Source organism: Melanostigma gelatinosum (assembly GCF_949748355.1).
Source record: "Melanostigma gelatinosum genome assembly, chromosome: 9".
NCBI classification, from domain to species: domain Eukaryota; kingdom Metazoa; phylum Chordata; class Actinopteri; order Perciformes; family Zoarcidae; genus Melanostigma; species Melanostigma gelatinosum.
Genome location: NC_136642.1, coordinates 18,179,287 through 18,193,845, shown reverse-complemented (window position 1 = coordinate 18,193,845; position 14,559 = coordinate 18,179,287). Strand labels below are relative to the sequence as shown.

Here is a 14,559-nt window from a genome sequence, read left to right as displayed (position 1 = left end):
TTTTCTTGCACTGACATACTTCATACGGCATATGTACTGTAAGACAATCTTAGGCAACACTAATCTTTGTTTTCTGCTATCTTAATAAATGACTTTTACGTTCGGCCATCAAAACCAGTCGACTGTTTAAAGACGGCATCTACACGGGACTCTCTCATTCGGGGGTGTCAAGATATTGGTAATGTTGTTCTGTAATGCAGAAAAACGCAAGAGTACATCCATTACAAGCAGCGATCCAAATAATAAGCTGCTTCTGCTTTCATTTGGGGAAAATTTCACATCAGATTGTGGAGAAATAGTTTGCACTTAACTTGTAAGTGACACTCTAAGAGCAACAGGGAGGAAATGCAATGAAATGCACACATCTCAAGGGAGCTACTGTGCACACACCAATTTTTTACCATGGTGCATTTTAGCATTGCTCGTTCTACACGGAAGGTCAAACTGCATGAAGCGCACATTATTATAGATCCAGACCAAGCCTGTGCACATTCACAGTGGTAGAGAAATCCAGTGCGGTTTCATCAGTGCATCCCACCAGGGATGGAAACATGCATCACTGCTTCATCCTTGCACCCACATAACATCATCCAAAGGAATAAATGATGATTCGACATGGAACATCCATTGGAAACTGCCCATTTAAAAGGAGGACTGAGGACAGGTAACACAGTCCAGCTGCAAGCTTTGGATGGCACGTTGCTTCTTGGTTCAAGGCTGCTTCAAATTTGTTGTCAAGCTGAATTAAAAAACGTGTATAGTAGACTCTTGTTGTGCTAGTTGAATACTCAACATCAAATTTTATGTCACACGCCTGTTCTATAAACCTGCCTTCAGCTGGAAATGTAATTTTTCGGGTCCCGTTTGAAATACATTTTCTGACAGAAAATCACCTCAGAGTTAAAGAGCATAAGAGCATATATTTATAAAATGTATGCGTTGCAGGTTCATCTCATTTTACCTTAAAGCCTGTTGTGTAATTCATGAAGCCATGCTCCGGTGTCCCTGGATTTTCACAGGTGGTTCTCGTGGGCTCTGGAACAAGAAATCATTGTCATGATGAGCCAGGGAATTGCCGGAGAGAAAAAAATGAGAATATGACAGAGGGGCAATCACTGATAATGACGAAGCAATTTCTCTCTGGTGTACCATGTACCAGAGGACAATTACCGAAGTGGCGCGGTAACATGAGCAGAATTACCCTGCCATCTTTACTCTCTTAGACCATGAGTTCTCTGGCTTTTACAAGTCTCAGGAATATAGGCTTCTGAGACCTTTAATCATTGGTGACACCAGATTCAAATTAAGACACATTCCATTTGGGAACGCGTTTCTTCAGCACTTAATATATCAAGCAACACTGGGGTGCAAATAATAAAGCATCACCCCTGAGGTAACAATATATATAATGCAATTCATTCTCGTGATTAAGTTTTACACGAGTGCCAGATGGCAACGCACCGATTCTAATTCACCTTCCACTGTGTTTGATATGTATTGTTCGTCGCTTCAAGAGGACCAACAGAGAACGATCATTTGGAATGGTGGAATGGTACTTCTTACATATGTAGATTGGATTCACTACCTTTGTTATTTCACTGTACATATCTATATGCTCACATCTTGCTTGGAGTAAAAACGAATTCTGGCACAACATCATTTAGCGATCAACAATGTAATTGAATGGCAAATCAGAAAAACAATACGTTTTGAAACAAGCATTACACCCGCAGTCTGAAGCAGAATTATTTTGTGGATTAGCTGAATCAAAATGCAGGCGAATAATTCAGTACCTATACATCGTGGCTGAGATAAGCTCCAGGTGCCGTCCTCCTGGCACATGCGTGTTGTCGACCCCACCAGCAAATAGGGGGTGCTGCAGCTAAACATCACCTCGGACTTGAAGATGAAACTGCGGCCTTCTCTCCGTCCTCTGGCAGGCAGACCAGGGTCTCCACAGAACTTGGCTGCGGAAGCAGAAATGTGGAATATTGCTGATGTGATAACCTGAGGGCCAACGACTCCAACACAGATGTAGCTCATTTCCCTGCAAGTAATACATCCAACAGTGAACCACACTGCACTGTTGCACCTTCCCTCTGGTTCAAGTCAACGTGATGCCATATTCCTCTTTACCATTTTTACGCTACAAACGTTCCATCTCTTTCTAACTTGATCACACATAAGGAAAACTGCAGCAGCTAGTCAGTTGAATGAAGCATTGGGTCGACTGTTCAGCATTTCATTCAGATACAATCAGCTGTGTGGGCTGCTGCCGCACCCACAAGATCAGACCATGATGAGGAGGAACTTCAGTGGTTCCTGCTGCTGCCGTGAGCTTTGCTGTTTTCAATGGTCTTTTTGTAAGACCCGATTTATTCGATGAGCTGACTGTAACAAAATATTGTCTTTCTATACGATTCGGAAAGTCTTCATGGACTGAATTATTCAAATGGCGTTGACATGATGATTGTAAGAGAAATTCCTCTGGCCATATTCTTATTGCATGTGGGCAGATGTATTGCCATCTTGGTCTCGGGATGAATTGCTCCGTCTCAACATTTGGTTTTGTTTCAGACAATCGACCTTTCTGTCGAGTGGTTACAGTAGGTATGCGAGTATTCATCTTGGCAGCAAAAGGGGAGCGAAGGGAGTCATGGCACTCAATTTTAGATCAAAATAATTAGCATGTGAAATATTAATTTCTCTGACAGGGCCCTGAGGTTAACACAACTAGAGCCATCTGCTGCCGCTGTTGCTCCGCAAGCCTCTTGTATGATTTTGCCCTGATAATGGGACTCTCGCCACAGCCTCAGCTGATGAAGCCCGTTGGATAATCACTGCTGCTCCTTCAATGTATCGCTTATAGACATCTAATGAAATTGACTGGAATAATGTAGGCCTGGTGGCTTTGATGGGGATGTACGTCAGCCATTTTCATGTCTGCCAATGTATCTTTTCTATCCATATGTACCTGTATATAAACAATCAGCTACAACCACACTGATCATTAAAAGTCACTTGTGATGTTAAAGAAATGCTCAGTGTGTGAGAGAGCAGAGGCGAGGACCAGAGTCACAGCGTTCAGTCGCGCAGCCAGAGCGCTGTGGGATCAAGCCAATAATAAGGCAGCCTGCTTCTCCAGACCTGGAGAGGGCTGGAGACAGAGATAAGTTCTCGTTTACTCTCTTTCTAGAAGTCAGTAACCAACAGGGGCTTCCCACAGCCAATCCCTGACATAATAGATATCTAGTAAAAAAGTAAAATAGAATCCAGCCCATGCGGGAATGGCTGAATAAATCCATTACTGCAAATACTGTTATCTCGGAAACAAATCCTTGTATTCAGACACATATCTTCTCCTAAAGAAGATGTTTGCCTATACTGCAGGTCCCATCTGAAAACGATGTATTGCGAGTTCCACCTATTGCCCAATAGTTAGTTTGACCGTGTTTGATATGTCAACAAATAAAGATGCAGTTTTCTTCCTGGATCTGAAACGATAAATGTCACGATTCAAGCAACATTGTGAGATTGCAGGTTTTTTTTTTTTTTGGTAGGGTTGACAATACAGGCCAACCACGTGACATGCACATCAGTCATAAGCTTCAAGCTGCAGGGACATAATGTGCTGTTTTATGGATGTATAAGAGAAATGGCCGCGGGCCAAACCAAGCTCAGCATATTTAATGTGCCCGTGTGTGCGTGTGTGTGTGTGTGTGTGTGTGTGTGTGTGTGTGTGCTGGTGGAGGAGTGAGTCTCTCTATCGCTCAGCTTCTCCAGTTCCTTGATGAATTATCAATGCTTTGAAGTCATCAGTATGCACAGGCCAGATTCAAAGTTGGGATCACAGTCTCATCCCTGCAGACACATGAACTAGCATTCTCAGACTCTGAATTTTGCCTCTTTCTCTCCATTTCCCATGTGATGTAATAGGGAACATGAATATGTATCTTAAACCTTGTTTGGCTGCAAGTGCCAACAGAAGTACCGATTTTAAGAAACGCACAGATTTACTCTGCAGATGCATGGAATCTCCTGCAGTTCTGCTGAGCTGTATTTCAACTAAAAGTGCCGAGTATGAATTGCAATCATATTTCTAAAGTCTACAGCAGTGCAAGCCCCAATATATGTCTAATAATCAGCAAGGCTGTAAAATGATTTTGCACCAAACTAAATTGGCAACAGATGTGTATGATAGAGCCATAAGGAATCCGAGTATTCCTCCTACTCGGCTCATGATTTTGTTGGTAAATATCCGCAGTGTACAGAACAATTTAGTGCACTGACTAATGCTTGGGGTATATTTATATAGTTGCATCTAATGCACACAGATACAAAAACAATTACGAGCCTGTGGGCATACACGGACGCTCCATGACAAATGTTTGTGTTTATAAAGTAATGCAGAGTGTGTACAGTAATGGTCAGTCCTGTGACTACACTTGAAGCATCGACACTAATTAAGGATTTACTCCTTCAGGATTTATAGGGACCAGCACCTGAGAGCGCTGTAGATAGTGCTGTGCTGACATTTTATGACATAGATAATAGCCTTTTCTATACCAAATATGATCAGCACTTTCCTCCCTGTTGTACCCATTTTGCAGACTCATTTATTTGCCTTAGTCAACATCAGTGATTTATCACAGACTCGCTTTCACTTCGACTTTCACTAGCAGGGGGCTAGCTATAACAACATGTTTCGGAGAGCCAAGTTCTTTACAGTAGCTGGTTATTGATCACACTGAATGATATTTATAGTGTATGGCTCTCAATTTGGGTCAATTTTGCACGAGCATTGGCACCTGTGTTGTAGGTCGTAAGTAATGGAGCTATTAAATGTAATTACTACATCAAAAACAATTCTCGACGGGGACACATGAACACAACATTGCATCAAGGAATATAAAGGTAAGTCACTCACATAGCTGCGAGAGGTTGTTTTTGGGGGTGCTGATGTGGAAAAACGATTGCAGCTTGCTGAGGGATGCCACTGCTCATCATAATTGCGGTAGACAGTAAGTAGACATGGTACATTTACCAAGTGGAACCTGATCCATTTTATGTCCAGTTGACATTTTTTTTATCCATCATAACAACTCGGGACCAGAACACAGATACACCATTGCACTTCAATAAAATAGGAAATTGATCACTTAGTAGTGCTAAAGCACATATCTGCTGATGACAGACACAAATTATTTACAGATCCTTTACAGTCCAGCAGGATATAAATCAGACAGCAATGCGCACAGTGACTTACAAGAATTACAATAAACGTCAGCAATGTGGCCATTTGGAAGAGCAAACGGCTGCACGAGGTACTGTGCTCTCTAGTTGCGTGGTCACAAACACCAGCAGTCGGTCAGCTGGATCTCAGATGCTAAATACTTAAATCGGACTATGTTCGCCTGACTGAATGCGGCCACAAGCACCGAAATTCTGTCATTAGCATCACTGACAAAAGAACACAGAAGTGAAAGTAGTTCTTTTTCAACAGGATCAGGGGTCTCAGACCGTTTTTTGTCATGATCCAACATGTGTTACTAAAATACAAACCATTTAACTTCTCCCCAATTCATGAACTCTTACCTAAACATCTGCATAATTATATTACGCAGCAATGTGACGGCAGAGATTCCCTGCAATAATCAATCAATATGATGCAAAAGGCAGTGCTTAAGAAAATGACTGCCTATAGTCACCAGTTACAGTGGAGATGTTTTCAGTGCAGCACAGCTGTCAGGTGATTGATGGCCTTACAGTAGTAAAGAGCGTCAGACACCCGCTGCGTGGTTCCACTCAGTTCATCATCTTCATCATCAACATTGTAGCTCGACTGTAGAGCTGGAGGTTAGTTCACTTTTCATTTGATCAAAATGTAAATTGGAGTTTGCATTTTTCTGTAAGAATGATGAAATATTAATTTACCTGGATGAACAGGTAGGATACAATGTCCTTCTCATGCTTGGCACTTTTTAGTATTTAACTTTTGAAAAAGAAAAATCATTGTGTTGCCACTGAAGGTGTTTTTCGGATGAGTGAAACTCACTGTTTATGAAATCAATCAAAAAACATTGACGTCGCAAGACGAATAATCCCAGTTCTGCATCTCTGCACGGCTGTTTCATTATATTTCTATAACAATTGAGTTTTTTCATCTCGGCCCTGATGTTAATACTAACACTAAATGTATGAGGAACGAAATACCAAGCAGGTACAGTAAATATATACTTACTACGAGATATATTTGAGAAATAACCTGTTGTTATTTGACTTCCCCAAATACATGCATTAAACGTTCAGACGTTCTTCCACTGGATTACTATACCTCTCAGTATTCCATGTTTTCCGTGTTGAGGAAACTTCCTCTCGAGATCTCTAAAATGATCATAATCAAGAAAGTAGATGACAGTGACTCACGCAAGCACTGGGGCAGGTCTCCGCTCCACGTCCCGTTCCCTGTGCAGGTGAGCACAGCAGGGAAGGACAGCTCGTAGCCAGGCAGACAGCTGTAGCTCACGCTGGTACCCCATTCCAGGACCGAGCCCTCCAGGAGGCCGTTGGGTACGGGTTGGGGTGTAGGACACGTCACCACTGTGGGGATAGCGAGGATACGGTCACAGTCAAGATCAGCCAAAGTCCAAATCAACAAAAAAAACTTGAATTCATCAAAAATGGATGAGGGAGAAACCAGATGCAGCAAAAGTCATATGATAATTTAAAATATGTAATAAATATTGCAATCATTCCAATAATACAAGCAAATAGTAGACCGACAGCCCACAGACCTTTCTAATATTACACGTTAAAACATAATTGCTTCGTGATGCAAACAAAGGAGTTGGAGTGGAGGGTTCACGTTAAATCCTGAGTAGTTTTGTGGTACTGTGCATAAACTGTACCGTGTAAAAAGGCTCTCTTCACACCAGCACTATTTGCTGTGGTCACTTGACAATCAAGATTTAAGCAAGAACACTGTTGTAAATATCTAGTTTTATAATCCTGGACACAAGAATGAAGGAGCGGAAATTATCCTTAAAACTAGAATTGAAAGCCTTGCGGTTCTATGCCTCCGCCAACCATTCATGTTTCAGTTTACATCCATTGTAAACTACATGTCAACATTCATCCATTCACACAAACGTTCATACACTGATGACAGAGACAATGCAAGATGCCATCTGCCCATCAGAATCTTGACTAAACTACCGTAATTGTTCTCACACACACACACGCACACACACACCAATGGTACAGCAAGTTCGGGGTTAAGTATCTTGCCAAAGGAGCCAGGATCGAACCACCAACCTGCCGACCCGCTCTACTTCTAAGCCACAGTCGCCCCAAAATCGAATGAGTTTATCCTTGAGTGCAAGGCTCAAGGCGTTCCTGAGGTATTGAGTTTGCCTGAATGGATCGGACGAGCTATGCAAGGACGGAAAACCCAAACACATAATGCTTCAGGCCACGGCTGGTGCTTGGTACAATTGAAACAAAACTACAGCTATTTGGTGCAGCTCGAGGATAACAGACAATGTTAAAGCCTGGAGATAATTAAAGGATTTATGTGGATTTACAGGGATATGGCTATTTTCCGTAGCTAATCTAAATTTGAATAAATGGAGGTGGTGATTATCGTGAGAGGGTCAGTGGTGTTAAAATGTGTTAAATATTGTAATGAACCCACTTTTTATCCAATAAATTGCCGTTTTTACAGGTTTTATCTTCCCATTTAAATCCAGAATGATAAATGCACAGAAGGCCTAACCACTGCTTCCTGACACAGGATTGAAGTTAGCTTCTTCATGTCGGACAAAAATAAACATGTTTTGTCAAATTGTGTTATTGCACCACACGCTGTGTAAGCCATAAACTTTCTGTTCAACAAATGTAATAAATGAATGCAGAATAAAGCTTGGAGTTTGCTCTGACACACTTGGAGATGAACCCGTGGGGATGCAGATGGGATATGGGTTTTTGGGATGTGAATAAATTATAGCAGTTGTTTTAAACCATCACTATCCTCCCTATACACCCATCATTTCCCCAATTCTCTCTCTCTCTCTCTTTTTAGACGTCCTCACGCATGCCGAAACACTTGAACAAAGATCTGTAATTTGGAGTCGGGCTATAGCCAAGTCTCGCAAGATCAGACGTTTAGTTTACAAATCCAGTTACTTCGACTCATGTCAACACCTTGGCTCTGAAGTTAAAGTTTAGCATTTTGGTAGAACAACACCATTTTCATTTACCAAGTACACGACAAACATATGCAGCAATGATGAATGCAGCAATGTGAAGGCAGAGCGATAGACGTGGACCATGAAGACCGGACCTAGTGTCTCAATATTAAATATAAAGTAGCTGGCACAATGAACAGATAGAGTATTGGTGGCTTCCTTTCATACCCACTAGATTCCAGCTGAGGTTATTGTATTTACACGCTTCAGAAAGCTTTAGTTCACCGGTTTAAAGCAAGGTTTTACACGATATCATGTTTAACATTTTAAAATGAATTGGTTTCTTATGATAGAATTAATATAGGTCAGCCACATGATGGACAACTTTCCTGCTCCGTAAACGTTTTCTACACAACTTACAGTAAATGTGGAGCAAGCCACTGTCGGATATTCAAACATTCTCTCCAAGGCGGAAGCGCCTTTTGTTCTTGGTTGGCAGCGGATCCAAAAAGATTTCCATATGGAGCAGAATACAGAATATATATGCTTTAGATGTATGCGATGAAAAGATATTTAGGCCATGATTATTCCTGAATATAAGTAAAAGACTAAACCATACCGGTGTTGCAATCTGTTTTTTAATGTTTTGTTTGGTAAAGTAATTTACTTTTTGAAGTTCTCAAGAAGGAACAAGTTCACTTGAAATTGTTTCTCTTTGATGTCAATGAATTAGTAAAGTGAGTCTTCAATTTGGGGTTTCCATATTGCTCTGGAGCCCTAGAATAAAAAGGCACTTCATTCTGAAATACCTCTCTAAAATGCCCAGCTGGATGTTGGAAAGTAGAAAGTTGGTTTGGGCATGTATGTGCGTCTCCCCCGCAGTGTGTGAAAGAAAAGGAGGGAGAGGAAAGACAGCTGGAGGGAGAATGTGTGAACACACACACATGTGCAAGTCGGCAAATTACGCTGATTAGAGGGGTAGGCCCAGTAATCCCATAAGCCCTGCATCAGAAATTACTTTAAATAAATGAAAAAATAAAGTACAAAAAAGGCAAGGCATGGGTGGCAGGCAGAACTGAAGGGGAAGTGGAGAGTGTCCCCATTTTCCTAAGTAGTTGTAAGCAGCATTAGTGCCTCTGAGCCGAACCTGGGATTCAAACGGAATCCGTGCCGGGCGGCGAGGCTTAGGATGCGTCATCGCCAGTGTGTTTGTGCACACCACACACAAACGGCGTGGCCATCACTGACACATACACATAATGTTTAAAATGATGCACAGAGTCGGCACACTTAGAAACTTTTTGTCTCTTTCAGTAGCAAATCCCCCCCCCCCCCCCCCCTCCCCGGAATATCGGCTTATATCCTTGCGGCACATCATTCAAAATCTATGACGGGATGACAGATGCCCCGCAACATGACAATTTCAATCAGCTCACCCCGCCTGAACTGCTGCACCTTCAACTTGAACCCAATCATGCAAAGGAAAAGGGCAACCCGTCTTATTGTTTTCAGTTGCAGACGCAAAAAGAGAAAATAGATATTTTCTCAGTCCTTTTCTAAGACCTCTTGCAGTGTAGGCTGTCAGCGAGAGATGATTAAAAAAAAGCCGCGATTACCAGCAAGCTGTTGTATTGCTTGTCCTAGATAGTCTTAGAAAGAGACCAAAGGAGATGAAGTGAGCAACGGAAAGGAGTAAAAATAAAGCCCAACACATCTCAACTGCTTCTTAATACCCCATACACATTGAAACTAATATCGCGCAGACACTTAGTAATCAAAATCCTTTCTCTTGCCTTTCTTTTATTCATTTACCCCATGGGAGAAATAAGTACTGTTGGAGAAGCGAAAGCAGCGGCGAGGTTAGGAGGTGGCGGGAGGGACCCTCCGGCTCGCTGACTAATGCATACAGGTCAGTACGAACATCTGTGCCTTTGTATGCCTGAGAGAGACACCAGCGTCATTGAATGGCGGCATGTGACTGTACGCATGCATGGTGTGAGTTTTGCGAGTGCGATGAGGATGACGAGGCTCCGGAGTTTCACTCCTCTCCACGCCACCCCCATCAAGCGTAGCAGTATCGGGGCTGAGTGCCTGAGCTGTTGCGGTAGCTGTCAAGGATTAGAGCTTGGAGGTTAGGAGCTTCACACACTTTTATACACACATGCATGCACACATACACCCATGCTTTGTCTCTCTCCCGCTGTTTAAAACTGCCTTGGGTAACACTGTGCGACCATGGATCAGCCTCAACATACCACAGAACAGGGAGCATTAATAATGTAACACACCCATGAAATATTAGAAATCAGTGTCAGTCAAGGTCCGGAGGAGGGCCAGAAGTGTGCGGCTTAAAACCACAACTCCCTTTGAGTTGAGCTAAGGAAAGGTGAAGACACGGACTGCTACCGGACAATAACGACATTCTATAGACCAGCGGTTCCCAAACGTTTTAGGCCGCGCACCCCCTTCTACATCCCGACCGGGTTCGCGCACCCCCCCCCCCCCCTTAATAAAAAAAAAAAAGAAGCAACAGAGCCTTTTAAGCCTTCATAGCCGCATAAGAATCGGACCAATGAGAGAACAGTTTGCTCGCGCGTGGCATTTGTTTACAAGATTTAGTCCGCTGTTAAATGTTGCAGTGTGAACACAAACCGAACAAAGGAGCAACTGCAACATTGTATCATATTAATCCCTGAATCAGAACAAAGCAAATGAACTGAAGGTGTGAAAACGCCCTGAAACACTGCAACAAAGTTTCAATAACTTTCAGTTACACAAGGCGTCACTTTTAAAGAGCAATACGGATGCGAGCACACACGCACAGGCTCAGAGGCAGATTATCACATTTAATTTACAATTAATGACCGACTAATGCAGCCAGGATGTCTTCGGACAAAGCATCGATGCGGCGCGACACAGTGTTGTTGGACACCGGGATCATGTCCAACTTTTTTGCTTCTTTCTCCCCAATCATACATTCCACCATCTCTCTGGCAGCTGGTGAGCTCACGTCTTCGGTGATTGTGTGCGGTAGCCCCTTTCTCGCTATTCTGTAACCAGATATGAAGCCCGTAGTGCGTCATTTATAGACCAACACATGAATGAGACTCCAGTTGTTTTTGGCTGTTTTGTAACTCCTCCAATTTGGATATAAACAATGTAAGGGGCTTTTGACTTGCACTGGCATGCTTGGTGTTCAGGTGGCGACGTAAATAAGAGCTTCAGACTGTTAGCCAGAACCTCACTGCACACCACGCACTGTGGCTTTGGGCAATCTGCATTGCCAATCCAAGTGAAGCCCAGACACAGATACTTTTCATCATATTTCCTCTTTTTTTCCCAGTCTGATGCTCACTCTCGTTTCCTCTTTTTTCACCTTGACTCCGCGATGGGCCGATGTGCTCCCGATTTGTCTGTGCTATCCCTTCCTCCTTTTCGGTCTCCTCCGTCTCATCTTCCTCTGACTCTGGCTCGATTTCTTCTCCCGGTCTCTCCCCAAAGCACCTCTCCGTTCCCCTCGCCTCCGATTCCTCTCTCTCTCTCTGTCCCTCTCCTCTTTTACGACTGATAGCTTCAGATGTCCCACCTGACAGTTTTTAAATTAAAATTACATTTTTTTTAAATATTTAATATTATTACACCATCAGACCGCCATTACACTTTTCCTCTCGCGCACCCCCTAGAGGCAGCTCGCGCACCCCCAGGGGTGCGCGCACCCCACTTTGGGAATCCCTGCTATAGACCATAAACGGGACCTATATACAGTATATCTAGAACCCAAAACAGCCTTTACATGTGAAGAAAAAGGAACGGGCTTCATGCTTTTACAATCCCTGGTCTCTCATTCCCTCTCGCCTTCCTGGAACTTACCTGTGGATATTCCTCCCACCTGTTACGTTCGTTCGTGTGCATGTCCGTCTCACACTCTGCCTCTTAATTCTCCCGCAGTTCATTTGTCCTTTCCCATTTCTCAAGAGGCCGATTCCACAACCAGCTTTCTTCTCTGTAACCGATACATCCGCCTGGGAACAGTTCCTTAGCAACAGTAAGCCACCATTTGCCTGGTAGGCTCTTCCCTTTTTCCAGTGTACTTTTAAACCGTTTGCTGCACAAGCTAATCCTCCCTGCAATACTTACTTTTGGCTGTCGATGGCAGACGTGATAATCTATGCCTCCACTCGAGAGTGATGTCGTGCTGATGGGTGTACAACAACGAAGGCCTCTTAGTGGAGTTTTTTTTATTTTGATGTTAATCAAGGCCAGAGAGCGCACACATACTTTTAGAGAGAGGAAGCCAGTGATGAACTGTTGGAGTGCAATTACAGGGATCCTTGTTGGGATAGAGAGGACTTGTTAGCCATCCATCATCAGGAGTGAGAGCAAGTTTTAGCTTTGGCTCTGTGCCATCACAGGTGCAACTCTACTGTAGATGATGTAAGTGTGTGTGAAATCACTGCATACTGGATCAAGTGCTCGAAAAATGTATTCAACATTTGATCTGTTTTTGCCTGCAAGCTAGCTAAGAGATGCAGTCTTGTATCTGGGGACTCGTCAAAATATAGTAATGTACTGGACATAAAACAAAAAAATAGCTTGTCGTGTTTCTGTGGATGTGTGCAATTCTGTACTTCTGCAAATATATACGCCTGCATATGCATTTGAGAGTACGCGTCTGTCTGGAGTCATTCAACCGCATGTACTGTTGGTACCGCCGTTATCAGCACACCGAAGTGAACAATATGACACTATCGGACCACACAGGAAGTTCTGTGTCACCTTGCTTGCTGATCTCATTAGATATCAGGGCGTAGGCACGTACTTCATATCGTACGCGACAGTGTGCTCGCGTGCCAAGGTTGTTACAAGCACGGTGTGATGGTTATCAAGGTTGACCGTCTGCTGCGTGACGAGTACAATGCCGTGCATGTTAGTGTGTGCATTTGTGGGTGGCGCTTACCTTGGCATGCTGGCACGGTGCCACTCCAGGTGCCATTGTTGGTGCAGCTCCTTGTGACAGCGGTGTCCGCTCCTGTCATCACATAGCCCAGCTGACACATGAACGTCACATTCTGCCCCACCGTGATGTCCTCACCGAATCTAAGTCCATTGGCTGGAATGCCAGGGTCGCCACATGCGATCACTGCAATCGGTTGTCAAACATGAGGCAGTTGCATCAGAAATCATCATAATTTGGTGCTTTCCTTGTCATGCATTTGTTCATTTGTGCAATCAGGGCATAAGCATGCTCTTGTTGTTGTTGTTCATATGCTGTTGGCAAAAATTGTGGGTGGTGATTAACAATGATCCTCTCGGCCACATCCGTGGCTCGGAAGTGTTGAGCAGCTGTGCCAAGTACAGTTACAAATGGTTCAACCCCCAATCTTTCACCAGCAGTTCTTACTTAATTGTGTGGTGCTCATCAGTAACTGAGTGTTAATTGTTTTTTTTATTACTGATATGGTTTTAACCGTTCTAGACGGTTGCAAATAGTGTTAAATTGTTAATTAATGCACAGTATGTTTTTTTTCAACTCTGAAATCATACAACGGTCGTCTTGAGTTGTCCTGTGACGGGAACACTCAGAAGTTATAAACATGGGAATCTTTCCCATCTCTACAGTCCATCCCATATGACATGGACGTGGCAATGGTGCAGAGCACAGGGGCCCTATTATAATGACACGCGGTTACAGTGATACACAATAATGTTCACGGACTCAGATAACAGCCTCGCTTTAAGCTTTGTGACAATGCATTTGTCAGATGATGTAATGGGTTTTAGAAGGTCTTTGGAGAATTCCATTAACACATGAAGGAACATTTATTTAAAACTTTAAAATCTCCAGATATGAGGAATTAATGGTTTTCAATGGACAACGATGTATCGACATGTACAAAAATCCACCCGCCACTAAAAATTGGATGGAGCACAACAGCACAAATGTTTTTGAGAAGTTACATTTTGTTCCTTGTGCATGATTTTATCGAGGTCATCACAATAAATCATTGTGCATAACGAGTCTATGCTTCCACTTCTTCAAATTAGATGTCCAAGATAGTCTCTGCATATGCACGTGTACTGGGCAATAAAAATAACTGAACAATGACTTTTCAAGACGTCTTATTATGATGTTCAGTTTTGTGAAGACAGGAAATATTGACAGAAGTTGATGATGCAGCTGCAGCCACATCAGTCCATGATCAAGCAGTGAAAGCGTCATCACACGGAATTTGCTATTAGGATTGTTTTATCAAAATGATACACAACCGATGCTGTGTTTTATTTACATATTCCCTGTCTAAAATGCACCTTTATGATTACATCATTGAGATTTCGATTTGTTTTTTTGTTTCATTCAAGTGGTGAGCCCAGT

At 42.9% G+C, this 14,559-nt stretch overlaps 1 protein-coding gene across 1 annotated transcript in view; it reads right to left on the bottom strand.

Annotated features, from left to right (window-relative positions):
* The window catches only part of LOC306781607 (CUB and sushi domain-containing protein 3-like), a gene marked incomplete at both ends in the record, with an annotated part of 193,213 nt that overhangs the window by 11,823 nt on the left and 166,831 nt on the right, over window positions 1-14,559 (bottom strand). The window contains 4 exons of the mRNA XM_079274535.1: window positions 962-1,035; window positions 1,794-1,967; window positions 6,427-6,600; window positions 13,144-13,326. Of these exons, the coding sequence (XP_079130661.1) occupies window positions 962-1,035; window positions 1,794-1,967; window positions 6,427-6,600; window positions 13,144-13,326 (605 nt within the window). The remainder of the gene's footprint in view (window positions 1-961; window positions 1,036-1,793; window positions 1,968-6,426; window positions 6,601-13,143; window positions 13,327-14,559) is intronic.